General features: G+C 40.3%; 1 protein-coding gene across 2 annotated transcripts; it reads left to right on the top strand.

The window, feature by feature from the left end:
- On the top strand, nt 1-26,660 carry RDX (radixin). Of its 2 annotated transcripts, XM_081860466.1 has the most exons (14): nt 1-152; nt 6,129-6,206; nt 12,338-12,421; nt 12,799-12,894; nt 15,303-15,577; nt 16,447-16,530; nt 17,046-17,192; nt 17,473-17,569; nt 18,149-18,312; nt 19,521-19,651; nt 22,470-22,630; nt 23,489-23,581; nt 24,291-24,542; nt 25,941-26,660. In XM_081860466.1, the coding sequence occupies exons 2-14, from the start codon at nt 6,195-6,197 to the stop codon at nt 26,103-26,105; spliced, it is 1,761 nt and encodes a 586-aa protein (XP_081716592.1). In that variant the 5' UTR covers nt 1-152; nt 6,129-6,194; the 3' UTR covers nt 26,106-26,660. The 2 variants fall into 2 exon arrangements, with proteins under 2 accessions (XP_081716592.1, XP_081716593.1); XM_081860467.1 differs by lacking the exons at nt 1-152; nt 6,129-6,206; nt 12,338-12,421; nt 12,799-12,894 and adding an exon at nt 14,248-14,265.
- The last annotated feature ends 485 nt before the right edge of the window (nt 26,661-27,145 follow it).

Genomic DNA, 27,145 nt, shown 5'->3' with positions numbered 1-27,145 from the left:
GTCGTGGTGGTGGTGCGTGTGTGGCTCCCCGTCTCCCCCCTCCGGCCCCGCCGCTTGGGACCCAATCCTCTTTCCTGGAAGCAGAGAAGAGGAGGAAGAGGAAAGCGAAGAGCTCGCCGCCCCCGGGCTGCCCCAGCCTCCGCCGCCGCCAGGTGAGGGAGAAAAGCGGGCTACTTTTCGGCCGACCCCGGCGGTGCTGCTTTGCCAGGCCTCGCCCTTTCCCTCTCGCGCTCCCTCGCTTCATCTTCACGCCTCACACCTGGGGGCAGAAGCTGAGGGAAGACGCCCCCTCCACCCTCACCCCCCCCCCGGCGCGCACTAGCGGCTCCTGCGCAAGCTTAACGGGGATGTGGGCGGTGGGGATTGTAGTTCCGAAATACTGTTTATGTATGTATCTGAGGGAGAGAGCAACTCTTCGCTTCCCTTCGCCCCCCTCAGCAGCGATTATTCCTCGTCTCTCTCTCGTCCCCCCCCCCCACCCGACGGTGATCTAACTCACTCCCCGCCCCCCAAAGGTATTTCCTTCCGTGGGGACTCCCGACCCCCTCTCCGCTTCTCCGCCTTTTTCTTCTCCACCCGCCCGCTCCCCTCAGCCCCTGAGGAAGGAAGGAAGGAAGGAAGGAAGGGCTGGTGTGAGAGGGTCACTGGTCCGGGAAGGCGTAATTGTTATATATATATATATAAAAAAACAAATTCCTTCCAGTAGCACCTTAAAGACCAACTAAGTCAGTTCTTGGTATACCAAGAACTGACTTAGTTGGTCTTTAAGGTGCTACTGGAAGGAATTTGTTTTGTTTTGACTATGGCAGACCAACACGGCTACCTATCTGTAACTTGTTATATATAAGTGTGTGTATATGTGTATACATGTATATGTCTTTATATGCATATATATGCGCGCGTGTGCGTATGTACACACACACGGTTATTGTCATATGCTGCAGGCTGCCTCTAATGTTTACATTTCCAACTAAGGGCATTTTACAAGACCACCTTCGCTGCTGCTGATTTATTTCCTTTGTTAGCAAAAAAAAAGGGAAAGGGCAGGCAGAGCGGGGGCTCTAACGGCAGCAGCCCGGAGCGTGTTTACTCTGTAGTAACCTCCCGCTCCCACAAACGCACGCAATCTCAATAGGGTTTACGATCCCTGCCTACTTAGCGCTGGCTTGAGGGTTGCAACCGAACAACCTGAACTTAAGCACGTTTGCGTGGAATTAATTTCGGTTGGATATGCTTGGCTTAAGGGCAGGCTGTACAATCCGGAGCTGGGGAGAAAGTTGCATCTCGGAAGTCGGTTGTGGGATCGGGCTGCAAGTCTTTTAACACCCCAGGCTTAATGCACATCTGCTTGTAAGGAAGCTCTGTTGGAATTATTTGCGGGGCTTATTTCCCAGTTAAGCTTGTTTAGCAAATTGCTGTACTAGAAGAATCGAGTGTCGTCATCGTCGTCGTCGTCGGCCCCCCCCCCCCGCATGTGTAGTAATAGTGGTCGGTATTATTGGGGAGAGAATAGAAGAGATGGGGCGGAAATGGGGATTGAACTTGAAGCTTCTTCTGTCATGCGGCTCAGCTACTTGTTGCGAACGGGGACGAGTACATTTTTAACACGTTCCTCATGTCGGCAGCTGCCAAACTTCTACCCAACCCCTTGCCTGTCACCGTTTCAGGAGGAGGGGGAAAGTCCATAGAAGCATGCAGCAGCTGAAGGAAATGGTGACTGCTGGAGCGCTGCAGAGTCAGAAATGACCACCAGGCTCCATATGCCCTCCTTTGCCCCCCCCCCCTTATTCTTCCCATTCTTCCCTGTACAAGTTGAAATTTGGATCCTAGAATCAGACCTCAGCTAGCTGCCAGTAGACCAAGAATCTGGAGAACTTGAAAGTATTCCAGATTGAAGTGGGGATGATGAAGCATTTTAAAAGTATTTAAATGCAAAAGTTCTGCAAAATCCAACACAAACAGAATTTTAGCCACAGTATAGCTCACCCATGCGCCAATCATGTGTTCATGATAAAAGCACCCATAATAGACAAATAATGACATCATATGAAACTGATCCAGAGACTGATGCTGTCCATTGTTGAAAACAAATCTACTTTTTCGTGTTTTTTGGCTTTTTAATGTATTGATTTACATAACAAGCACAATAATTGTATTGTGAGTTATTTGGGTCAGTGTTTTATGCAAATCTCCCTTATGGTGGTAAGCTTATGAACAAAGTAATTAAAGTTAAAAGTTAAGGCTTGAGAACTTTGGCTGTAATTCTCCACATAGGCTTCCTAAGTCCCTTTGACTTCAGCGGGATATATGCAGCCTCTATGCTTGCAGTGCTGCAGAGCTTTAAGACTACAATTCCCTTATTAAGAACAAGTGAGCATCAGTACTGGATCAGATCATGGGCCAAAGTAGATGATATGGTGGCACTGTGGGTTAAACCACAGAGCCTAGGACTTGCCGATCAGAAGGTTGGCGGTTCGAATCCCCGCAACGGGATGAGCTCCTGTTGCTTGGTCCCTGCTCCTGCCAACCTAGCAGTCCGAAAGCACGTCAAAGTGCAAGTAGATAAATAGGTACCGCTCCGGCGGGAAGGTAAACGGCATTTCCGTGCGCTGCTCTGGTTCGCCAGAAGTGGCTTAGTCATGCTGGCCACATGACCCGGAAGCTGTACGCCGGCTCCCTCGGCAATAAAGCGTGATGAGCGCCGCAACCCCAGAGTCGGCCACGACTGGACCTAATGGTCAGGGGTCCCTTTACCTTTACTATATAGTGCGCTTGCTTTTTGTTATTTAAATAGCAGTTGGGAGGAGTGTAAGGATTGGTAAGTAAGCATGGAGTTTAAACCCTTTCCTCCTGTATCATGCCCCCCCCAGCCCCTTCAACTGCTGTTGATACTTACCTTGATTTATTTGTGAAGACCCCAGTTCAGATCCCATTAGTATTTATGTGGTTAGTGTATTTTACCCCAGTTCACCTCACTTTACAAATTGTTTTGCTATTTTGTTGCCCATTCACCCAGCTTGAAGAGATTGTTTTGGAGTTCCTCACTGACTGCTTGGTCTTCACTGTCCTGAGTTATTTGTTTTCACCTATAAATCTCTGTTTTCAAATAGCTTATGAATGTGTTAAATAGCACCAGTTCCAGTGCTTCCTGGGAGACCCCAGTGCTTGCTTCACTCCATTGTCTGATTTTTCCTGCCTTTGCTCTGAAGTTTACAAAGGCATCTTTGGTGAGGAACTTCAAAGCTTTGTAGCAGTCTTATAGTCACGTTTACAAGACTACTCCTGGTCCCATGTTATTTATTATACTTCTTGCCTGCCCTTCACTGTGAGGTCCCAGGGCAAGTTACAGCAATTTAACAACAGGATATTAAAAACAGCTAAAACAAATAACAGAAGAACAGTAAAAAGAATAAGGGTGGATCTTAAAGTAGACATATTGGATTTCAAAGGCCCAGGTAGACATACTCAAAGTATTCTAAAAGTCTGTCAGGCAGTGATTTTGTTTGCAGAAAGCTGATCCTTGTCAATGTAATAAAGGTTTCTTCAGGGCACTTTGCATGTGGTGCCTCTGTCGAAGGTCTTAACAATTTTTCTTCTACATACCGTATTTACTCAAATCTAATGCTCACCTTTTTTTGGTCATATTATGTTGCAAAAATTAAGGTGTGCATTAGATTTGATGGCACATTTACTTTTGCCAGCAAATACGGTACTTTTTTGGGTTTAAAGTTCAGAAAATTGAGGTAAAATTGGGAATATAAAATATTTTTCATATTCTGGTTAAGAAAACATAGCTTGTACGAGTCCAGAGTAAGGAATTGAAGAAAATGAGCTACCAGCGCTAATTTGCTGAGTAGCCAAGTGATGCAGTCTTTATATGCTTAACCTTCTTCATTCATAAACAGAACCTGGTTTATAATTTTATATTATGTAACAGATTTTAATGAGCCTTTTGTGAAGTACTTTATCAATCTGAAGCTGGTTTGGAGAACCTTTTTCAACCTGAGAGCTGCTTTGAGGGGGACATGGGGGGGGGGAAGGTGAGAGCTGCATTCCTGTGGTAGGTTTAGCCAGAGAGCTGAAAGTGGATGCAGCAATGGATGTGAGTCTGACCTTTGTACAGTAGACCATCCTACAGGCAGGCATTGGCCAGAGGTTTATACACACCCTTAAGACAAAAAGGGGGGGAAATTGCGGGCAAGGGTTCCCTTCCTGTGTACCTGGCCATTCTGAAGTTTGATTTTGTGTATCGGATTGCATATTTGGTATGAAGGCAGGAGTGTAAGTAGAATAAATACTAAAATAGAGAAGAAAACCATTTTGGTCTAGTTCTTGGTTCTGATCCTGCCCATTTGTGACAGTGAGTGAGATTTACTGGATGTGTGTTATCTGCTTTTTGAACCCAAGTCTGTAGCATGAGACAGAGCATCTTTCTAGTCCTTCCTGGAGACAAGTTAGCAAAGTTTGCTGATGATACCAAGTTGTTTGGGGTAGTTGCAATCCTCCAAATACCACAAATTGCAAAAAGAACCAAATAAATTCTCTACATAAAGTTGTTCTCAAGTTTTTAAAATACAGGTTTTGACAAACTACCCCCTCTGATTGAGTAAAAGAGGTTTGGTTTTTTTCCTTTTGCTAGAATGAAACTGCAGTCACATCTCTTCTAGACTGCTTTTCCAGTGCATCTTCAGCTAGATCCCCCATCTTGGTGTTTTTTTTAAAGCACCTATAAAAATAATAATAACAATAATTTTATTATTTATACTCCCTACATTGGGTGGTTCCTAACAGAATATTAAAAACACGATAAAACATAGACATATTGTGGTGACCATAACAAAAATGTGCCATTTGGTTCCTAGCTTTTATATCTCAGTTTCTAACATTGATTGTCATTTTTATGGCAGGCAGTGCAACATCCATTTTTTAATGTTGTGTTTATTGTAGGTATGTGGTTTTTTTGCTTAAGATATTGTATGTCGCTTTGAGTTGCCATGACAAAAAAGTGATTAATAACTTTAAGAAATAATAATACTAAAACAATTTATTAGCTTTCCCATGCTCATGAATATGTAAGATAAAAACAGATTCAACAGACACGAAAAGGTTATCTTTTATAAATAATAGGCTTTTGGCAAACATTATGTGGAAATGTCTATTAAAAATAGCATTTTCTGTAGTTTGTAAAATGATGGCTGATGAAGAGTTCAAGGGCAGAGGAATGGATTTTCTGCCTTGATTATAAGATGCTGCAGTCTTACATCCACAATGTAAGACACCACAGTGTAGTGGACTGAATACATATAATGTAGGTCAATCTTCCCCCAACCTGGTGCCCTCCTGATGTGTTGGTCTATAGTGACCATCAGCACCCCCGTCAGCATGGCCATTGGGTAGGAATAATGGGAGTTGTAGATCAAAGCATCTTGCAGACATTAGGTTGTGGAAGGCTGAGGTAGAGCAAGGCATATTGTCCAAGCTGGATATAGACACTTGAATATGATGATGCACTAACTCAACAGTTTATTCCCATCACTTTTAATACAGCTAAGACTGGGGTTGGGATGGGTGTGGTGGGGGAAGAAATCTGCTTCTATAGCCTGTCTGGCATAGTGGCTGTCAAAGTGTTTGGTATTGGATTTGTTTCGTTTTTATTAACATTAATTTGGAAGCTCCCTGTGTGATTTTCAAAACTGAAAGATGACATATAAATGTTCTAAATAAATGCTATTATACTTAAGTAATAAGTATATAGTGTAGATTTCCTGAAATACCATAGAATTCTTCCAGTAGCCTTCCAGTAATCTTTACGTGGATCTGTCCAGCTTCAAACAAATAAATAATAATGTTTTTTGTTTTGGTGCTCACAAGCAAAATGTTAGGACCAAGTGCCAACTGTAAAGACTAGAATTTTCTCTTTGTACATGTCTAATTAAGCACAGTCTTCTGAAATTTTCATGCACCAATTAGTTCTGCTCCTTCCATGTAAAATCAATGTAGCTATGCAAAGCAGATGCATATGTATGTACTTAACAGCATATTGAACATTTATAGTATTAATGGGCCACTTATCTTATTAGTGAAATGTGAACTACATGTAGTTATAAATAATTACTTTGTTTCAACAGAAAAGTACAAAGATTGTGGTACAGCAGATGATTTAACTGAACCAGAAACACAGAAAAGGGGGGAAAATGCCGAAACCAGTAAGTAATCTATTTCTTGTACTTGATTGGCTTTCAGCTCATTGTGTTGTCTGCTACTCGTAGCAGATGTTTTTGTAAGGTAATAATCAGTGGTATTTTTCTAGAAAAAGAGGTGTCGGAACTCACAATGAACACCTCCCTTGTTCTATTATATAGTGGTACCTCTGGTTGCAAACGGGATCCATTCCGGAGGTCCATTCACAACGTGAAAAGCCCGCAACCTGAAGCGCCATATCTGCGCAGGTGCTCGGCGCGATTTGGCGCTTGCGCGATTTAGCATTACTGCGCATGCGTGAGCAGCGAAACCTGGAAGTAACCCTTTCCAGTACTTCCGGGTCTCCGCAGGACGCAACCTGAAAAAACGTAACATGAAGCAAACGTAACATGAGGTATGACTGTAATGGCAATGGCACCCACCTGAGAAGTGCTAGAACTCAGCTCCAGTGAGTTCCGGGTGAAAAAAAGCCCTGCTAATAATTATTATTAATTACTGCTGCTGATATCTTTTCTCTCAGTTGATATATAGAAACATAGGAGACTTCCAAAGGGAGGCTGTAATCATAGAATTGTAGAATTGGAAGGTACCCTGAAGGTATCCACTCCAACCTGCTACAATGCAGGAATCTCAGCTAGATCATACATGACAGATGGCTGCCCAACCTCTACTTAAAAAGCTCCATGGAAGAAGAGTCCACTACCTCTTGTGGGAATCTGTTCCATGGTCGAACAGCTCTTACTGTCAGAAAGTTCTTCTTGATGTTTAATCGGAATCTCCTTTCTTGAAACTTGAATCCATTGGTTTAGGTCCTAGCTTCTGGAGCAGGAGAAAACAAGTTTGCTCCATCTTCCATGTGACAAACCCTATAGATATAGGAGAAGAGCTATCATAGCTCCTCTCAGTCTCCTCTTTACCATGCTAAACATGCAGTCACAAACCAGATGACTATGGGAAGCCTGCGAGAAGGCACTGAACTTAATGATGCAAGGATCTGTGTATGTTTTGTTTGGTTTTCTAAATGATTAGCTCTTGGTCAAGATTTGTGTATGTGTGAGAGGGGAAATTATTATTTATTGAGACATAATTTTCTGTAGCTGTGGGGTGGTGGTCAATTAAATCTTACTTAGGTCCATTAATTTCACTAGGTATACAGTACTAACTTAGTCACACTCATTTACTTTAATATGTCTGCCCCATGTAAAACTTATTTTAATACCACACTATGTAATCTGATGAAAAACTACTTGGTATATTGCAACTACTTCCTATGAGTGCTGCTTCTTGGCATTGTTTCTGATACCTATTTTTTGTTTCTACGTTTGCTTACGTGCAAGTCTGGTTTGATAATATTCTTCCATGCCTATGGCCTTGAATAACCCATTCTGACTGCAGCTTCATTTTCTATATATTTAAAAGGCAGTTGAACAATATTATTGTCTGGGTGCCATAAAGGCACCTTTGTTCTAATCTGTAGCTATAAAGGAGTCTTGCTGTTGTGTAGAGTACAGTCTTGTTTTGTTTTCCTTATTTAAGCGTATATCCAAATATAGTGAGCTAGTTTAGAAAGACTTGTATTCAACCCGATGAACTGTAGTGATGATGCATGGATCTCTGATGAAGATTACTGCAGAAAATGCGTAACTTAGAGAGTAACACTAGTAGCACTGCCAGAGTGCAATGAAGTGTGCAGCTTTCATGAGTATGGTGGGTTGTAACAGCTGCACATTTGATAATCTTTTACAGGTTGTGTGTGCCTGCATAAGATACAATCTTTTCCTGATCTGCTTTCCTTCCTAGCATCATTTAGAGCTGGAGTGGGGAATCTCTTTTGGCCTGAGCGTTGTATTCCCTTGTGGTCAACCATTCAGGGAGGGGGCCCATGCCAGTGGTAGGTGGGACAAGAAGCAAGAGCAGGTTAACTTTGTACTGTAGGCAGTGGTGATTGCTAACATTCTGACTTGGCAGGGCTGCAGTTTTTAACCTTGCTGTTTTCATCACAATAATTTTCAGACAAGAGTAACTCCATGCCTCTTGTTTAAAAATTAAGCATACCACATAACATCAGTTTTTTGATTCATGTATTGATTACACCTACACATCCATTGTAAAAAACAATAACACCTAAACACATCAATATGTTAAAAATGTGAGGAGGTCTTGCTTTCAGTTGCATTCGGTTTCCTCCCAGTTAATTTAAGTTTTTATAATCTAAAACAATTTTTCTCTAGATTAAAATAACAACTCTTCTCTAAATTAAAAGATCAAAGTATTAAATTAATAGACAAAAATGATGTGTTTCATTTGAGCCAGTGTACATAAGAATGTACCCTGTAATTCATGGCTCAGTTTCGAAAATGTGAAGTAATAATCTCTGTTCAAGTGCCAAGTACATCACACCAGAGTAATCATAATCAGCCTCTTATATCTGACATTAGGGAGAATATCTTCCAGGTTTAGGAAATGAAGTGAAGTCAGTGTGATATCCAGAGTGGCATAGAGCCCAAACCTTTCATTTTAGAAATACAGTGGTACCTCGGGTTACATACGCTTTAGGTTACATATGCTTCAGGTTACAGACTCCGCTAACCCAGAAATAGTACCTCGGGTTAAGAACTTTGCTTCAGGATGAGAACAGAAATCGTGTTCCAGCAGTGTGGCAGCAGCAGGAGGCCCCATTAGCTAAAGTGGTGCTTCAGGTTAAGAACAGTTTCAGGTTAAGAACGGACCTCCGGAACAAATTAAGTACTTAACCCGAGGTACCACTGTACACTGACAAACCCACAAAAAGCAAGCAAGTAATAATAGCAGCAGCATTTTCTTTCATTCTACATTCAAGTACATTTGTAATTATTGACAAATAATGTTTCTATTGCTATTAAAGGAGTATCAGGATTGAGGCTTGAAGGGCTCAATCTTACCTGTCACTATAAATTAAATAAGTACTTCTGCATTTTCCAAAGGCTTGTACTATTCAGTATATAACTTTTCTGTACTAATTCAAAGCAGAATGTTCAGAATCTAAATGTCCTACCACGTGCCTGCATTTTGTGTTTTGTCTGGTATGTTAATCATTTCCGTTTGAGTCTCAACCATACACAAAAAGAATATTTAAAGCGCACAGTGCCTTCTGGAATGCATGCATTTAAAATGAGTTCACATTCTCCTTAATACATGCTAATTAAGTCAAACAACCCAGTTATTAAAATTAAAAATCCTTTTCAGCTTTAGCAGTGCATCTGTTTCCAAATACTATGTTACTTGTTCACATTAGATAAGTGTTTATATCAAAATGCATTGCAATTAATGTAAGCCAACAATTAAATGCATCAGTTAATCTAGGATTTCTTATGAATCCTGAAGGCAAAATATCACTCTTTGATAAAATGAATTGCACTAGAAAGTAATAGTGCCAAATATGAAAGATTATTTCGTGTTATAAATATTAGCACACAAGTGTTCATGGGAAAATCATTGGCCTGATTAACACATAACTATGGTTTATTAAGCAATGAGTAAGAGTTATGTCTCAGGCTAGCAGTTTAAATATGGTTTATTAACTATGGTTAAAGGACACTCATTAATCAAGGTTTGTAATTGTGTTATAAACCTTAGTTAAATTTAACAGCAACTTATTGTTATGTTTGAATACATCCCACCTCTTAACTATGGTTAAGGAGTCATCAGCGTTCCAAAGCTACAGAGCCCCAAGTGAAGGGTGACAAAGAATTCAAACCACTCTCAAGGTTCAGCTGCTCTTGTTGTTGCTTTTAACTTTTCTGTGACACAATGAACCAAGGTTTAAGTGATCATCTGTCAGATACCTCAGCTTTAACTATGGTTCCTGCAGTTGTCGAATCTTTTTGTATCGGTGGGCACATTTTGAATTTTGAGAGCATGCTGTTGGCACTAGTCACAGAATGACTGGCCCAGAGGCATGTGATAACACAAAATAGCTGTCCTGGTGGGCATTACATAAAACAAAATTAGAGAATATAGTCATTGGGGAGTTTTCGGCTTAACTATTTCATGCTAGAAAGGGCTTTCCTTTTTGAATTTCTTACTTCACTTACAGAAGGGAGCAGCTAGCCTACCTCATTTAATATAGATTACTTATAAGGATATGTGCACATTCTGTTTCGTAACCTTCTTTTTAGGAGGTCTAGATGCTTACTATTATTATTTTAAAATGAAAGCTCGGTGTCTAGGGGCCCCCTGCCCAGGGTTGCCAAGGGAGATCAACACAAGCCACGGTGCTTGTGGGTACTGCATTGGTGACCCTTGGTGTATATTAACTACAGGCGGTGACTATTTTAGGTGCGTCCAATTGACACACGATCTCTGACACGCGGGTCCTTTTGGACATGGAAGAGGGCAGAACGGGGGTGTAATGGGGCATAACAGAGGCGGGGCTCAGTGGGGTGAGTGAAGTGCTAAGTGAGATCCACAGCCACTCACTGTCTTAATTTGCACAGAGGCAGTTGCTCAATTTTAGTAGGTTGCAGGTGCAGTGTACTGGGCCCAGAAAATACTGTTGACACCTCATAGCTGTAAGCCCTGACTGCCAGTTTTATTTCCACCCCCCTCTGAACATTTGTCTAAATTTGAATCTATATATGTATATTAGCTTAGCACATGAAAAAGTTTTTGTCATAGGTCTATGCTCCAAATGTGTTAGAAACAGCAATGCTTCTGTAAAGAGTTCAGAATGGGAGAGCACAGTAGGGCTTTTCTGTGCCCTACCACTGACTTTTGAATGCAGCCTATGGCCTCTGATACATAGGGTTGTAGTTAAAACCATGAAGGCTCTGAGGTATGCACAATAAAAGGTGTCTTTGGGTCCTGGTAGCAATACTGCTGGGTATTATAAGGTCAGCAAGAAATTCCTATGCTCCTGTCAGAATAGAACAAAATATTTATATCCTCATTACTGTTGTGAGACATTCTGTCGGGAAAGACAGTCAGCTTACAAAGCTTATGCTAGTCTGCTAAATTAAGTATGACATTTCTGTGGTTGTCCCTGAAGGAAACCTATTCCGATAACAACAACTGAGAACCATATTGGAGGCTGGGCTTCAAAACCCCCAACATGTTGTCATAGTTCAAAGAGACAATGTACGTACAGTGCATACATGCACCCTGCTAGATCATTAGAGACAAAGGCATCTAATTTACAATGGGGGCAGAACCTTGACGCTCTTTGTACAACACAAATGATCTGTTTAAAGCAAGCTTCTTTGACTTCTGCTCCTAGAAAGCAAGTCATCATTCTCAGCTAACTCTGAGGCAAGCTAATCCTGGAGTGCAGCGAACGTGGACTGTGCCACTTCTCTCTAGTCATTTACCACTCCATTATCCTTACTATTTTATCTCATTCACTGAATTGCCATTTTAACTAAAATGCATGGCTTGTGTATTTGCCTGTTTTTCAAGGCATAGAATGTCCTTTTTTTAAAGTTATCTTTAAAATCTAAGCATCTTTTTCCAGATACTTTCTTGGGCTGCCATCTATCACTTAAGAGATTAAAATTGGCTGGAAATTAATCCCTCAGAATGCAAAACAGAGATATTATTCACAATTTTTAAACTCTTCCAAGCATAAGATTTTGTGTTCAGTGCTTGTTGGAGTACCAGGGTTAATATCCCACATGATATTATGATACAGCAATCTAGTTTATTGTCTACAATTAAAGCTTCTTTCAAGCTTAATTTCAGTGGTGGGAGGGGTGAGCAACCTGCAGGTAGCAAGGAAGCTTTTGATTGGATACATTTGTGCCTACGAGAGCTGAGTTAGTGACTCATGCCACAGAGGATGTTCATTACAAATCTGAAAGAGTTGGGGTTATCCTTTAGAATGAGTTTGGATAGATCAAACAGATACAGTAAGTTTCCTCGTGACAATGGAATTTAATTGTCGCATATCAGGTTGCAATTTTTAACTCCTGGCAAAGGTCACAAAACTCTGTGTTGTTTTTTAAAAAACTTTTCATTCTTACCAGTTCTTAGTTTGGTTGTTTAACTTTTTGTTTAGTTACATGGAATGTGTAAGATGTTGTGTCAGTTTATAATTTGGCACGGTAATGCTGATCAAAGCATGAAATTCTATTTAGACTTAATACCTTCTTATTCTATGCAGATTAATGTAAGAGTCACCACAATGGATGCAGAGCTGGAGTTTGCTATCCAGCCCAACACAACAGGAAAACAGCTTTTTGATCAGGTAATCGTCTTACTATGGGCTGATTCAAACATGACATAGCAAACTGTGACTTACACTTATTGTACAGCTAGTCATGGATCCTTGGCTGATAATGCTGCACCTGTAGGTACTAGTGTCCTGGTTTAGACATGGCAGGCTTTTACAATGGGAAGTTGGGAGTCACATTTTAACCAGCACTTGCTGTTGCTATCTGCAACAAAATGGCTTACTGCTGTGGTCATTCTTGCCCTTTAAGAACCATATTGCTGTGAAGTTGGCCAGCCATTTGCTTATTTAGCTGTGGCAGAGCTTACTACCACTCTCCCCCCCCCCCCCCGTTGAAGGGTTAATCATGAAGCTTTATGTGACTAGTATTGATGGCATTCTTCTTTTTTAAGGTTGTAAAAACAGTTGGCCTACGGGAAGTTTGGTTTTTTGGACTACAGTATGTAGACAGCAAAGGATACTCAACTTGGTTGAAGTTGAACAAAAAGGTAATGTATAATTTGTTTTATTTAAAATAATTCAATTTGCAATGAAGGAATGGTAGGTGGTGTTTAAAAAAGTATTCTAGTTTAGATTTCACTTTCATTTAGAATAAAGATGCATGTATGTCCTGTGATGTTAGTTGACCAATTTGACATCTTCAGTTTAGATTTATTTTTTCTATTTTTTCTTCAGTAGAATAAGGATTTTTAGTGATTGAACTGATGTACTCTGTGAAGACCATCTTACAAGTCAAGATAATCATATCAAGATTAGCTTGACTTGTAAAATGGCCTTCACAGAGTACATCAGTTCAATCACTAAAAATCCTTATTCTACTGAAGAAAAAAATGAAAGTCAGATGCCCATTTTCTTTTCTTTCTTTTTATGGTGGCCAGCTATAAACTATAAAGAAGCCCTGCTCTGAACGATTACATTTCTAAACTGATTGATCCATTTTTTTCTGTTTATATGGAGAATTTAGTTCATACTTGAAATCTTAAGAGGTTTCTGGATTTGTTTCCCATAGGGTGGTATTAATATTTGTGATGATGCACAACAGGGAATCAGTGTTAGAAACTGAGATATGAACGCTTAGAGCTAAATGGCACCTGAAACCTAGGTTATGGACACAACAAAGGAATGTCTAGGCACACTTTTTATAACAAGAATACAAAGCTGAAAATGAATGAACTGCAGCTAAAATATTACATTCATTTTTCACATGGTCTAGTCCTTCCCCTGCCCACCCCGCTAATAATATTCTTAAGAGGGTCTCTTCACCAGTCTTCAGAGAGTAGCTGGAAGTGGGGAGGCAGAAAAAGATCCTCCTTTCCTTCTACTCTGCAGTTTTAATTTGAAATCTTAGGTGCAGTCCTGCGCCCACAGCTCAGAAACAGCTCATGCTAATGAAATTCCCTGTCACAAAATGTGCCTAGAACAATGGGAGTTTCGAACACTGCATGGAATACATTGGAAGTGGATAAGTTATAGAACCCGCTTTCTTTGTCTCCTGTAGAAATGTTTTCATTCAGATCTTAATCTTGCTGAGACTGACCCTGGGAATTTATCAGAGAGGGTCTTACATTGGTGCAGCTTCACATCTGCCTGATGTGTCTCTCTGCAATCTGGAAGAGCTATGTTCTAATAAGTGTGGGATCAGTTTAATCAAATATTTCTCCCTGCAGTGAGAGGAGCTGAGGGTGGAAACAGAGTTTGGACAGGGATCTCCTGTGGGTGTGTTTGAAGCCAGGTAGAATAACGTCTGTTCAGGTTCTCTGAGTTCTTTCTACTTTGCTCTAAGGCAATAATTCTAGTTGTTTTTGTCTTTCAACTCATTAGTTCTTTTGAGGCACTTGAGATGGGGTGCAGCAAAAATGGTAAGAGAAGGGTTTGACATTCTTCTCTCATACGTTACAAATTATTCTAATGCAAACATAACTGGTTAGTGCTGACAGGATTGCAGCCCTGTGCAGGGGCTTCTGCAGGATTTTTTTAATAGAGGGAGGGGCAAACTGGCTGGTTTCTCACAGAAAATAAGAATAGCTCCAGTACATTTTATCACATGCCAGGTACAAGTTGCTCTTTTTAAATGAAAGCAGAGAAATGTGAGGTGATAGCTCATTAGGTGTGGGGGGGACATTCCCCCTTGCTCCCCTCTAAAGATGAGCACTCTACTGAGAAAAACAGGATGGGAGGCATCCACTAGTTTGGAAGAACCCCAAAGTTTGCCATAGTTTTTTTTAAAGGAAAAGTTTAAACCGAGAACCCACTGATTGTCTTTTTTTGGGGGGGGGGTTAGTGGAATGGGAAATCCTGATGTGCTATTTATGAAAAAGCAGACCAATTGAATATATACTGCAACTATTATTCCTTTTCTTGCATTGTTATCAAGCATTAGGATTTAAAAAATCTTTTTGTGCAGTTCTTGGTAAACCTCAGATGCACACACATACACACACACACACACACACGGAAGCTTGCCAGATATCAATTAGTGCACTTTACTTGAGAAATCTGGTGTACATGATGCTCATTAGCTCATCAATATCTGGCAATCCTGTGCAAGAGACTTTTTGCGGATAAACTTTTAAAACCACTGCTATGTTGTGTACATCTTTGAATGCAAGGTTGATTTTCCTAAATCAGCCTGCTGTGTAGGTCTTCAGAACTGAATTTGTATAATGAAAATTGGAGTAACACAGGGATACAATAAGGACTTTAAATGGCTTTATGTAGCCTCTGAAAGCTGTCATGTTTTCCTAATTCACAATTAATTATTTAGATGTCTGTGTGAATCACAAGTCCTTCAATGTTGTGCTTCCTAGAGTTGAATTACAGTATGTAACAACTGGTGACTAGATTGCTTTCCCAATACTCTCATATTCTCTTTACCCTTCTGCAAACTCCTTTTCAGGTAACACAGCAAGATGTAAGGAAAGAAAATCCTCTTCAGTTCAAATTCAGGGCAAAGTTTTTTCCTGAGGATGTGTCTGAAGAGTTGATTCAAGAAATAACCCAGAGACTGTTTTTTCTGCAAGTAAAAGAAGCCATCTTAAATGATGAAATCTATTGTCCTCCTGAAACTGCTGTTCTGCTAGCTTCTTATGCTGTTCAAGCCAAGTATGGAGATTACAATAAAGAGATACATAAGCTAGGATATTTGGCCAATGACAGACTTCTTCCCCAGCGGTAAGAAACTTATATCGTGCATCAAAAGTCTGGCAGATTCTATGGGAACAGCATATAACTTTAATATGAAAGCTTGTCTAGTGGCCTACACCATTGGTCTTCAATTTGGAAATTTAAAAATATGCATCTCCATCCCAGAAAATGTGGGCAGTATCCAACTAACTTCTGCTACTGCAAGGAATGTTGGCTGAGCAGTGGATATTCCCCTTCTTCTCATCTCCCTGTGTGGCCTCTAAATATGTTCCTGGGGTTCTTCTGGCAATCCCGAGCAGATTTATGGGGTGTACAGAGAGAGGAGAGAGCAGGGAAATTCCATTGCACAGCTGAATCTCCTCACAATAATGGAACTTGTTGCACTAGTTAGATACTACCTGATTTTCTTAACTAGCTTGACTAGTAGCATAAGTCAAAGTCCTGCCAAGCCAGTTGTCAGATGGGCAAGCCCCATTCTAGCATTCACACCTTAAGCACAGAGTTTATGATTTCTTTTGTTGTTGAAATTTGTTGGCATTTTTTAAGGAGTTGAATACAATTGGTGCTACACACATTGTTCTTGTTTACTGTTGCTGTTTATAATTAGTTTTGTTTCATTGTGGTCTTCAGTTTAGTATTTTAATTTACTTAACTGTTTTTTAATAGTTGTAAGCTTCCCTGCAGGCTGTGAATACAGGGAAAGGGCAGAGTATTGCAACATATTCGAATTTACTTCTTTTAAATCGCGTAGAGGTTTTGCTACAATCAAGTGGTGTATAAATTTTGTTAAATAAAAATAAATTTAAATCTAGAAAGGTGCCGCTGATTGTAACTTTTGTGTAAAAATAAAATAAATAGTAGGGTACTCTTTTCATGATTATTCTTTATTTTAACAGCGTTTTGGAACAGCATAAATTGACAAAAGAGCAGTGGGAAGAAAGAATACAAAACTGGCATGAAGAGCACAGAGGGATGTTAAGGTAAGTTCCCCGGTATAGTTAGCCCGTCTCTTTTGAATTTAGCTTGCTTTTAATTAATTAATTAATTAATATATCCTACAGACAGAAGAAGTGCTGGTAACTGAAACATATTACTCCAAAGAGCTGTTTTAGCTTACTTCTGTACATAACTAGCTTAACTTTTTGCTACTTTTCCCTGCTTCTGTTTTAAATCTATCATAAAAATATAAATAAAAGCACAGTGGGTCCAATCTATTATGTAGTAATCGGCCTCTGTTAGGGCTACAGTTCTATCTGCATATACTTGGGGGTATGTCCCATTGAAATTGGTGGGACATCCAAATTATAATGTATAGAATTGGGCTGTAAATCCGATTGGAATCAATGGATGAAAGTGCACAGTTAACCCACTTCAGACTTAGTTAAGGATACAATTGGTAAGATTGGGCGCATGATCCTTACTACTTCTGCCTATACAGTGACTATAGAAGTTTGCATTTTATCTGGTTTTCAATTATGTTCTTTTCATTGATCAGGGAGGATTCTATGATGGAGTACCTCAAAATTGCACAAGATTTGGAAATGTATGGAGTCAACTATTTTGAAATAAAGAACAAAAAGGGAACTGAATTATGGCTTGGTGTCGATGCTTTGGGTTTAAATATTTATGAACATGATGATAAGTAAGTAATATTAAAACTGTTTCAGTATTCCTGAAGAACTGTTCATGGATCATCCTCCTTAATAGAGTTCGATGTACATTGTTTTTAATTGTGTGCTCTTCGGAAACTGAGCTGTAGATGTTATTGTGGGTAGAGAAAAACCTGTTAAATGAGTGGTCCTGCCTGTTGAACAGAGGTAGATAGAATTGCACACTGTCCTTTCACCCTATAACTTAAGTTTGTTTTACTGTGGTTGTTCACAAAGTGTGTGTGACTAAGGATTCTTTTGTGTTTGCTAAAGGTTGACTCCCAAGATCGGCTTTCCTTGGAGTGAAATCAGAAATATTTCATTTAATGACAAAAAGTTTGTGATAAAACCCATCGACAAAAAGGCTCCTGTGAGTAAATATTTTTAATTCCTTTTTTAGACCTGAACTATCTATATAGGACACATCTGTAATCCCTTCCTCTCTAGCTCTTAACTCTCCAAAGTTTGGAGAGTAGTTTCTTGTTTAACTAATGTAATTTTTGCTAATATTTGTGTTGGAATTTCTCACTTACATTGTTTAATTGTTCGCTGTAGGGTTGGAGCTAATCCATGCCTGGAATTTTCTTTTCCCTGCCTCCAAAGTACATAACTTTCAAAATCCTGTTTGAGTTTCCTCTGCCAGCCTGTTACAGTCACCAAGTTCAAAGAACCTTTTAGAGTTTTTCCCTCTTTCGTTGGGATTTAATCATTCTTAATGCTTTGGTGTCAGTTCTTTCACTGATCACACCTAATTCCAAGTAATTTATTGATCGGTTCTGGAACAGCTAATGACTAGTCCCAAAGATTGCTTCATTGGAAGTGAAAGTGTTACGCTATCTATTTAAGAAGTTAGAATCTCATTAAGAAGAAGCTAAGAGTGTCCATATTCCTAACAAGCATGTGTTCCTGGAACATAAATGGGATTTCAATAACTTAATTTTTTTATTAGGATTTTGTGTTTTATGCACCACGTCTGAGAATTAATAAGCGGATATTGGCACTGTGTATGGGAAATCACGAGCTGTACATGAGGAGGAGAAAGCCAGATACAATTGAAGTTCAACAGATGAAGGCCCAGGCTAGGGAAGAAAAACACCAAAAACAGATGGAGAGGTATGATGTTGACAACTGGGTATGAACAGTAGTTGGAATTCTTTTGTCATTCATAACTTCAGACAGACAAACAAAAACACTCTAGCACATGTGACCTAGAGGTAGACTTAGGGAGGAAAAAGTATTAAGTTCTATTTTTGCCCTCATGGACAGAATTCTCTAAAAACAGATATTACCTATTAAATCAGTGCCAGTAGTGGAAACTGTTGTTGTCTTGGTATCGTACTTTACACATGGATGCACACCAGTTCTAAGCAATGACAAATTGGTTTCATGAATTATATAGAGAGAAAGAAAGGGTGTTTGTCAAAACCCCTGGTTTTCTTTAGCCCTGGGTAGTGTCTAGGAAAGCTCATGTCCTTATCCAGCTTTGTGTCACAATTGGATTTGTCCTCCAGCAAAGTGTACTGACAGCAGGCTGCCTGCTTAATTGGACTCTGCTAGAGTACTGATGCTTTGGGGAAAAACAAGCGGCATGTACTGGCATGTTTACCACATGTTTCCACAGTGATTTCAGAAGATTTGCACTAAGTAAACTAAATAGTAACACTGCAGCTGCTGTTAGTGAATGCAGACAAATATGTAATTGCCACTTGGATGTTACCATGAGTTAGCTACTATATACTGCCAGTGTGCAAAGAGTCTAGGTAGAGGTGAGGAGCAGATACTTAAGCGTCACAGTTTTGGGTCAGTTTGTTTGTTGTCTTTTAAATTGTTTTGTGAAGTACCTAATATTGTGTTATCCTGTGGGTTACTACCTGATAGATTGAAGTTTTGTAGGTACTTGATTGACGTGTAGAACATAAGCTCCCTGGTGGATCAGACCAGTGACTCCTCTAGTCCAGCATTATGTACTCACAGTGGCCAACCAGAGGCTCATGAGAAGCCTGCAGTTTAGAAGCACCATCTTCCCCTACTTGATGCTGATCTTTAGCTAGATTGTTTGCCTATTTTGTTTCATTCCAGCTTTCACCTTGTTTTTTTTAGACACTTAGGATACAACTTTGAGATCATCTGCCAGAACAAACCTTTTATTTTTATTATTATTATTGCTGCAGGGCTTCCACCTAGCATATCATGTTGTGACTTTTATTGTGAGAATAAATTTGGCATGTTTGGGTAAATGGATTTTGATGGATCCACTGTAAACTCAGAATGAAAATCACTTCCTCCTCTGCTATGTTGATGCTGGCATTTATTTAATTTAGGGCACAACTAGAAAATGAGAAAAGGAAAAGGGAAATAGCAGAAAAAGAGAAGGAAAGAATAGAGCGTGAAAAGGAAGAGTTGATGGAACGGCTACGACAAATTGAAGAACAGACAATGAAGGCCCAAAAAGGTGAGCATGTTCATCACATCTATTTTCTTCAATAAATATTAAGTTTGTGTGTCTGTTAGGTTTATTATGTTACATTGCTTATCACATCATGTAAGGAAGTTAGCAGCTAGTTTAACTAATTTAACTTACATCATATTTTAAACTTCAGGCAACTCTCAAAATACGTGATTTTATGAAGCCAAAACCATGTATAGTCAAGACACATTGGGTTCAATGGCAGGTGGGATTGCCAAAGTCTTTTTTTCCTGGATGTCTGCCCCCCCCAAAAAAAACCATTAGCAAGCACATAAAGCTGAATGCATGCAACTTAAGTGAACGTAAGTTGCGAGTTACCTGTACATTGTTGTGTCCCTTTTTCCTTTTGTTCCTTTTTGCTTGAGTGCAATTTATGGACAGTGGCACACAGACCTTATGTGACATTGTGAAGAGTACAAATTTGCAATGTCTAAACCTTATTGCGGACCGTCACTTTATAAGAAATAGCAGCTTAGATTAAAATCAAATTCAGTTATGTAGTGGTAAATCATTTATATTCTGCCACTAGGTGTGCAGTAAGCTTTAGTTTCAGAACTAGCTGTTGGCTCTGTCAGGAAAAACAGATAAAGGAAATGAAGGGAAGAAGCATGCAAAAAATGTAATAGATATAAACCCACTTCCATAGTGAGGCGCTCTATTTTACAGTCTGCTAGAAAAGTACAGTTAAATTGGATTTACTTCAGACGTGTTTCTGCTCTTTAAGGTTAAAGTCTTTATATCATTAAACATAATAGCTTTTGCAGGATTTTGCATAGATTTCTCTAGCGCAGCCAATTACTTGTTTTGTGCTTGACTTTCTGAATCATAGCACAGCTATTGAATGGAGTGACTTCTTGCAGTTCCTAACATTTTAATGTTCTTTCATCTCTTTTAATAGTTTGCATTAAGACACTGAAGGCAGTAATTCCCATACTGGGTGCTCTGTGAGAACTGCAGTTTGCTGCAACAAATAAATGATGTAGTGAATGCACCTGGGAACCCAAAGAACTCACCCACAAAAGCCAAATGCATACTATGGATGTGCCCAAACCAGATCAGGGAGGGGATCTGAGTGCCTAAGGCTTATACTTTGCACAGTGCAAGTCAGAACACTTGGGAAGATTACAAAAAACTTAAATCTCCCCAAAAAATGTAAATGAGGAAAACCCCAAATATCTTAAAGCTTTTTTTCCAGAAGCATGTGCAATTCTAGGGCCTTTAAAATTAGACACAGGTGCCTGAGAATGGGAAGTGTTTTTGAAAACCTTGACAGAAATATGAGAAGCAACTTTTTTCACGCCAGACTAACTGTTCATTTAGTCTAGTACTCTGTATTTTGACTGATAATGGCACTCCAGTATCCCAGAAAGAGGCCTTATCATCTGCTTCATTTGCCTGGGATTGACCCAGGGACCTTCTTGTGTGCAAAGCATGTTCTCTGAGCTTTCGTCCTTACTGCTATGGTTTGTATGCCTACTCAGCTATCACTGCTGCCATGTATTTGGGAAACTGGCTTGCATTTGAGCTTTCTTTGGCTTTTATACCTGATGCTTTTATAATTCCTCCTGAGAAAAATGTGAACAGTTTTGACCGTTAGTGGATTTGTATGAGAGCCAGTTCTTTTTGCAGTCTGGGCAGTAAAGTACTGCTCTCTTCTCTTGAATATCTATAAAAAATATTAAGTGAAATGCATCCTTTTGCATCCTTTCACAAGAGTAAGTTCCTGCCAACACGGTCAAGTGGAGAAAACATTGGAATATTCCATTACAGTGGTACCTCCAGTTGCAGACGGGATCTGTTCCGGAGCTCCGGTCGGGTCCTGAGGTTTCTGCAACCGGAGGTGCCGCTTCTGCGCATATGTGCGCAGTGAAACCTGGAAGAATACTTCCAGGTTTGCTGTGTACGTATCCTGAAGGATACGTAACCGGAGGTGAACACAAGTAGAGGTACCACTGTACAGTGTAAAATTGACATTAGATTATAATCTGATGTGTTGGATGGCCATTTTACATGTATGTTTTAGTTGAGATTCCTGCATTGCAGGGGGTTGGACTAGATTACCCCCGGGGTACCTTCCAACTTTACAATTTGATGATTCTATAATTCTGTGTATGAGTTGCAGTGTAAAACAAGTTGGAAGACATATAATCCTAGGTCTAAACAAAATAAAAAAATTCCTTCCAGTAGCACCTTAAAGACCAACTAATCCTAGGTCTGTTGAACTTGGCAGAAATCAGGATTGAACTCCTCTCTTCATTGGTTTATGACTGGGGAATTCATTCCTGCTTGGTTACTACCTCCCCCAAACCCGAACTGCCTCTCAGAGCTGATCCATGGGGTTTAAGATGAAGATCTGCCCACTGGGTCAAAAAGGTTTCCTATCCTTGTCCTAGGCAATCTCCATTGAAAGCAATTGAGACCTTCTATTCTTGCTCTTAGAAAAATAACAGAGAACTCTTTAATATTCAGCGTTGGAAATATTTAGTTTTACAGTGGTACCTCGGGTTACAGTGGTACCTTCAGGTTACATACGCTTCAGGTTACAGACTCCGTTAACCCAGAAATAGGACCTCGGGTTAAGAACTTTGCTTCAGGATGAGAACAGAAATCGTGCGCCAGCGGCACGGCAGCAACAGGAGGCCCCATTAGCTAAAGTGGTGCTTCAGGTTAAGAACAGTTTCATGTTAAGAACGGACCTCCGGAACGAATTAAGTATTTAACCTGAGGTACCACTCTGTTGACTCGGTGTAACACAGTCTGGCTGCCTTTTAGTTCATCTGATCTCTTCTGAACTTCTGCATAGAATTGGAAGAGCAGACGAGAAGAGCCCTAGAGCTGGATCAGGAGAGGAAGAAAGCAAAAGAGGAAGCAGAGCGCCTGGAAAAGGATCGGAGAGCTGCAGAAGAGGCAAAAGCTGCTCTGGCGAAACAGGCTGCTGACCAAATGAAAAATCAGGAGCAGCTGGTAAGATGTTACATGTGCCTGATTATGTTAGGATGTATTGTTTTCAAGGAGTTTGTTAAAATTGTGACATCCAAAGAGGAAACGGTATTAAGAAAACCATGCAGGTTCATAATTGCATGATGTCATCTAAGTACAAAAAAGGTAGATGCATGTACTTTATCTCCCCGTATAGTTATGTACTGTGCTGTGGGGAGAGAAAGGTGTATGTTGCATTTTGAGTCAACAATCCACTAGGTTGCATCCAAACCAAAGCACACGTAACAGGGCGGGTAGAAGCTGACTTCTCTCCACTCACCAAGGTTGCCTCTCTGATTTTGGGGATCCCCTCAACCCCTCTTGCTTATAGCCCACCACTTTTGGCAAAGTACCCTGACTCTAGGGGAACCTCTCCAACCAGGTTGTGGGGGACGGGACGGGACTGAGGAACTGTTTCCAGCAACTCCATTACATGTCTCTGGATCCATTCTACCATCTTGTTAATATTAAGTTCAGACATTCCTTATACCACCACCATTCAAATGGTGGCACTATCCTTATGAAATACTTTCTCCAAAGGATGCCCTCATGACTCTTTTTCCCCAGGTTTTGGAGTCACATGATAACCAGGCTCATTTTTTAAAATTTATTTTTATTATATTGCTATTTGTGAATTAACTGGTCAGTATTAAGGGAATATTAAGTGGCTTTATAGTTTGGTTATTTTCTTATTTGTCTAGCTATTTCATTTTTGAACAGTTGCCTGTTCATTATACGAAGCTTATGAAAAGGTGACTAAGATTTCTTTACAGCTTCATCTTTAATGCAGACCAATACATGTTGTTGCCCTAGAGCTAATAACTTTTTCTTCTTACTTCCTAGGCAGCAGAACTTGCAGAATTCACAGCTAAGATTGCACTTTTGGAGGAGGCCAAGAAGAAGAAAGAAGAAGAAGCTTCAGAATGGCAGCACAAAGTAATTATTTTTAATGTACTAAAGCTGGGATTTGTGAATGGGCAAAGCATTCTGAACTGTATGCCGGAGCTGAGAACAAGGCATTTCCCAGCATCAGGTGTCAAATTCTCTGCTGGAAAATGCTTTTTAAAATCTTCTGCAAGCTTACAATACTCCTTGCCCCAATGTGAGATGAGAGCAATACTTGGACTTGCATATGTCCTGTGCTTTCTACTTATCTCTGGCTAGAGGGCAGATTGACTTGATGGAATATAGATTCATCCAACCCCAGGAGGGAAACAAATGTCTTCATGAGCTTATCTGTACCTACTTCTTATGTTTTTCTGAAATCTCATCCTAAATAGGTATCCTACTTTTCTCCTAGAGACAGGGAAAGCTGTTAAGAGTCTTCTGAAATTGCTGTTTGGGCTAATCATTTTAATGAGTACTTGGGGTCTAGGGATGTATCACAGTTCCTTTGTATTAGTTGACTGCAGCTGACTTCGTATTCAGAAAGATGTTTGGAGCTGCTTGAGTTGACTTCTGTTCTGCTCTTGAGACTTTCAAAGTAATTTTAAGCATATATTCTGTGGCCCGTAAACATGTTAAAGGAATGACAGGCTAAGTTGGTTCAATCTCATTGACACCAATCTCATTAAAGTATAAGGCTGGGAGATTTTGGTTGTTTGTGGAGCATAAGTGTTAACTAATCCTCATTACTACCTTTTAGGCCTTTGCAGCCCAAGAAGATCTGGAGAAGACCAAAGAAGAGCTGAAGACTGTGATGTCTGCTCCTCCTCCGCCGCCACCTCCTCCGCCTCCCCCTGTAATTCCTCCCACGGAAAATGAACATGATGAACAGGATGAGAATAATGCAGAGGCCAGCGCTGAATTGGCTTCTGATGGCGTTGTGAATCACAGGAGCGAGGAAGAGCGTGTAACAGAAACACAGAAGAATGAACGTGTAAAGAAACAGCTCCAGGTAATGAAGGATTACAGAGGCATATAACAGGCCACAAACCAAAAAGCTCAGCCTTGCTTTGAGCATGCTCAGCCTTGCTTTGCACAGTAGTCCCCTGCAAAGCTTTTGACTCTTATTGATCCCATCTTGGTGTGGGTGTGAGGGGACGTTCCTGCTCAACTTGCAGAGGAAGTCATTTGGTTACGTGGGCCCTGGGCACAGTACATACTGCTTTGCAAAAATTCATAATATATCCCTCCACACATCTAGACAGTCTCCTTCCGAACATATTTTTGTGATGTGGCCTGTATTTTGGAAAATGCAGTCGGGAGAAGAGTTTCGTTCGGTTTGTCTCTTGTGCTGCTTTACAAATTTTGTTTTGGAACTAGGTACTGCAGCCCCACGTGAAAATAACAAAATGCTCATAATGCCCAACACAAGCAAGGAAATTCATACCACAGAGCGCAAATGTTGCTTTTATTCTCTTTGGATTTTGAGCATTAAGCTAGTTAACACAGCATTTTGAAAGCTAAGATCAGATTCCATCTTAATTGAAGCTCTTGGAGGGGGCCATTCTGCTGAGCTTCCTTTCCAGCGGCCTTTAGGCCCCTTTAATAATGCATGAAGAGACACCATTTACTTTGGAAGGCAATCAGAACCAGTAAGTGAGTTTCCTGGCAATGCTGTTGTACAAATCATCATTCTGAAGGATAAATCCATACAGAAGCAGATGATTCCTTCATCTGATAGGTAAATAAGTTAGTTTAGTAGAGCATGATGGGTAGTCAAGTAAGGTGTCCCATCAGAGCAAGGATTTCTACTTCTGTAACAAGACTCCCCCCCTCCTCCCTTTGCAGTCTCCCTTCCCAAATTTGTGCAGATGATATGGGAAACTTCTAGAATAGATTTCGGGGCACACAGGAGGATGCGGGGAGGGAATGCTTTGTTGTGCAAGTAGAAATCTTTGCACTAACAGAATGTTCACTAAATCCAATGTAATTTTTAAAAATAAAAAAAATCTTAACCTGCCTATGTTTTGCTGTATCATAGGTTGGTCTGAACAGTGAATCTGGCAAATAGTGAACGCAAAAGTTAATACAATATGTCTGCTTCTCTGTACCACGTTATGTCCCCTTCTATTGTAATTCTTTCTAAGAATATGTGATTGAGGAGCTATACATGTGAGACTGATAACTGTTCTCCAGAAAAAAATATTCCAAACCTTGTTTTAAGTTGAATTTACTGAAAATAGTCCACTAAAGGAGCAAGAATATATCATCTCCCCTTTTGCACACGTATACCCCTTTGTTTTATGTATGTGTACATTCTGGCTGTTTGGTTGGAAAATTTTACCGCAAATGAAATGTTGAACTTGACAGAACTGGCAGTGTTTAAATCGGCAATGCTTTTGTTCAACAGGCCCTGAGTTCCGAGCTGGCCCAAGCCAGAGACGACACCAAGAAGACCCAGAACGATGTCCTTCATGCGGAGAACGTTAAAGCCGGCCGCGATAAATACAAGACTCTTCGACAGATCCGGCAAGGCAATACGAAGCAGCGCATTGATGAATTTGAAGCAATGTGAGAGCTGTTACTTTGCATATATGTTCTTCATTAAGCTTGAACCACCAGCAGAGAAATGCAGGCCTTTCTGAAAGGAACACACCCCACCTTGCCAAAGCATTTATACCAGTTTGTGGTTAAAACTCATTTCATGAAAGCCGTTCAACAATAAGGCAGCCTGTCCGCTCTGGCTCTCTGGGAGAGGTGGTGGCCACATCTCCATGATCTCATATCACGTGGGGGTTTTTTTATTCTTTGTCCTCTGGAGGAATAGCACCATCTTATACTGACAAAGCTGTTAACCTAAACAGGAATGATTTGAAAGAACACTAGCTTTTACCTTATAACTGGCCACAGTTTTTGGCATGGGTGCACTTTGGATTTTTCTTTTCTTTTTCATTTTAGTGAATTTGCAAGAACTTGCTTAATTTATCAGGGGTTACGGGGTGTTGTTTTTCTTCTGTTAGGTGGAGTTCTTTGGTGTTTCACGTCCTGTCATCATTGATGGTTTTCTTTGCCTGCCTGTTCACAAAGGTCTAGATGGCAGGTAGCTGTTCCAGCATACCTTTTTTTCCCCCTTTTTTTAAAAAAAGTGGAACATTAACCTGTAGAAAGTCTTTTGCTTATAGGTCTGTTTTGCTGAAGTCTTCAGTTCTTCAGATAAAAGTAGGAAAAATGAGACACTCTTTAAGACAGGGATAGGTAACCTTTGGCCCTCCAGATGAACTACAGCTCTCATCAGCCCCAGCAAGCATGGCTAGGAAAGATGGGAGCTGCTTAGTTCAATAACATCTGGAGGGCTCAGGTCCCCCACCCCTGCTCTGGGTTCTCCTTCCCTTGCATTTTGTTAGCTGTCATATGAATTGCAATGTGGGAAACCTGGACCTTTCTGGCAAGGGAGCATATGAAAACATCAGTCCCATGGAGGGGACAATAGCCTACCTCACTACGATATGCATGATGACTGGTCTTTCAAACACCATATAGAAACGCAAACTGCATTATGCTAGGTTTCTGCATAGCTAAACACTACACAAATCTAGGAGCCTTTACTCTTTAAAT

The sequence above is a fragment of the Podarcis erhardii genome (genome assembly GCF_964252035.2).
Source record: "Podarcis erhardii genome assembly, chromosome: 4".
In the NCBI taxonomy this organism is placed as follows: domain Eukaryota; kingdom Metazoa; phylum Chordata; class Lepidosauria; order Squamata; family Lacertidae; genus Podarcis; species Podarcis erhardii.
Note: the sequence above shows the minus strand (reverse complement) of the source record. Positions and strands in the feature narration are given on the sequence as shown.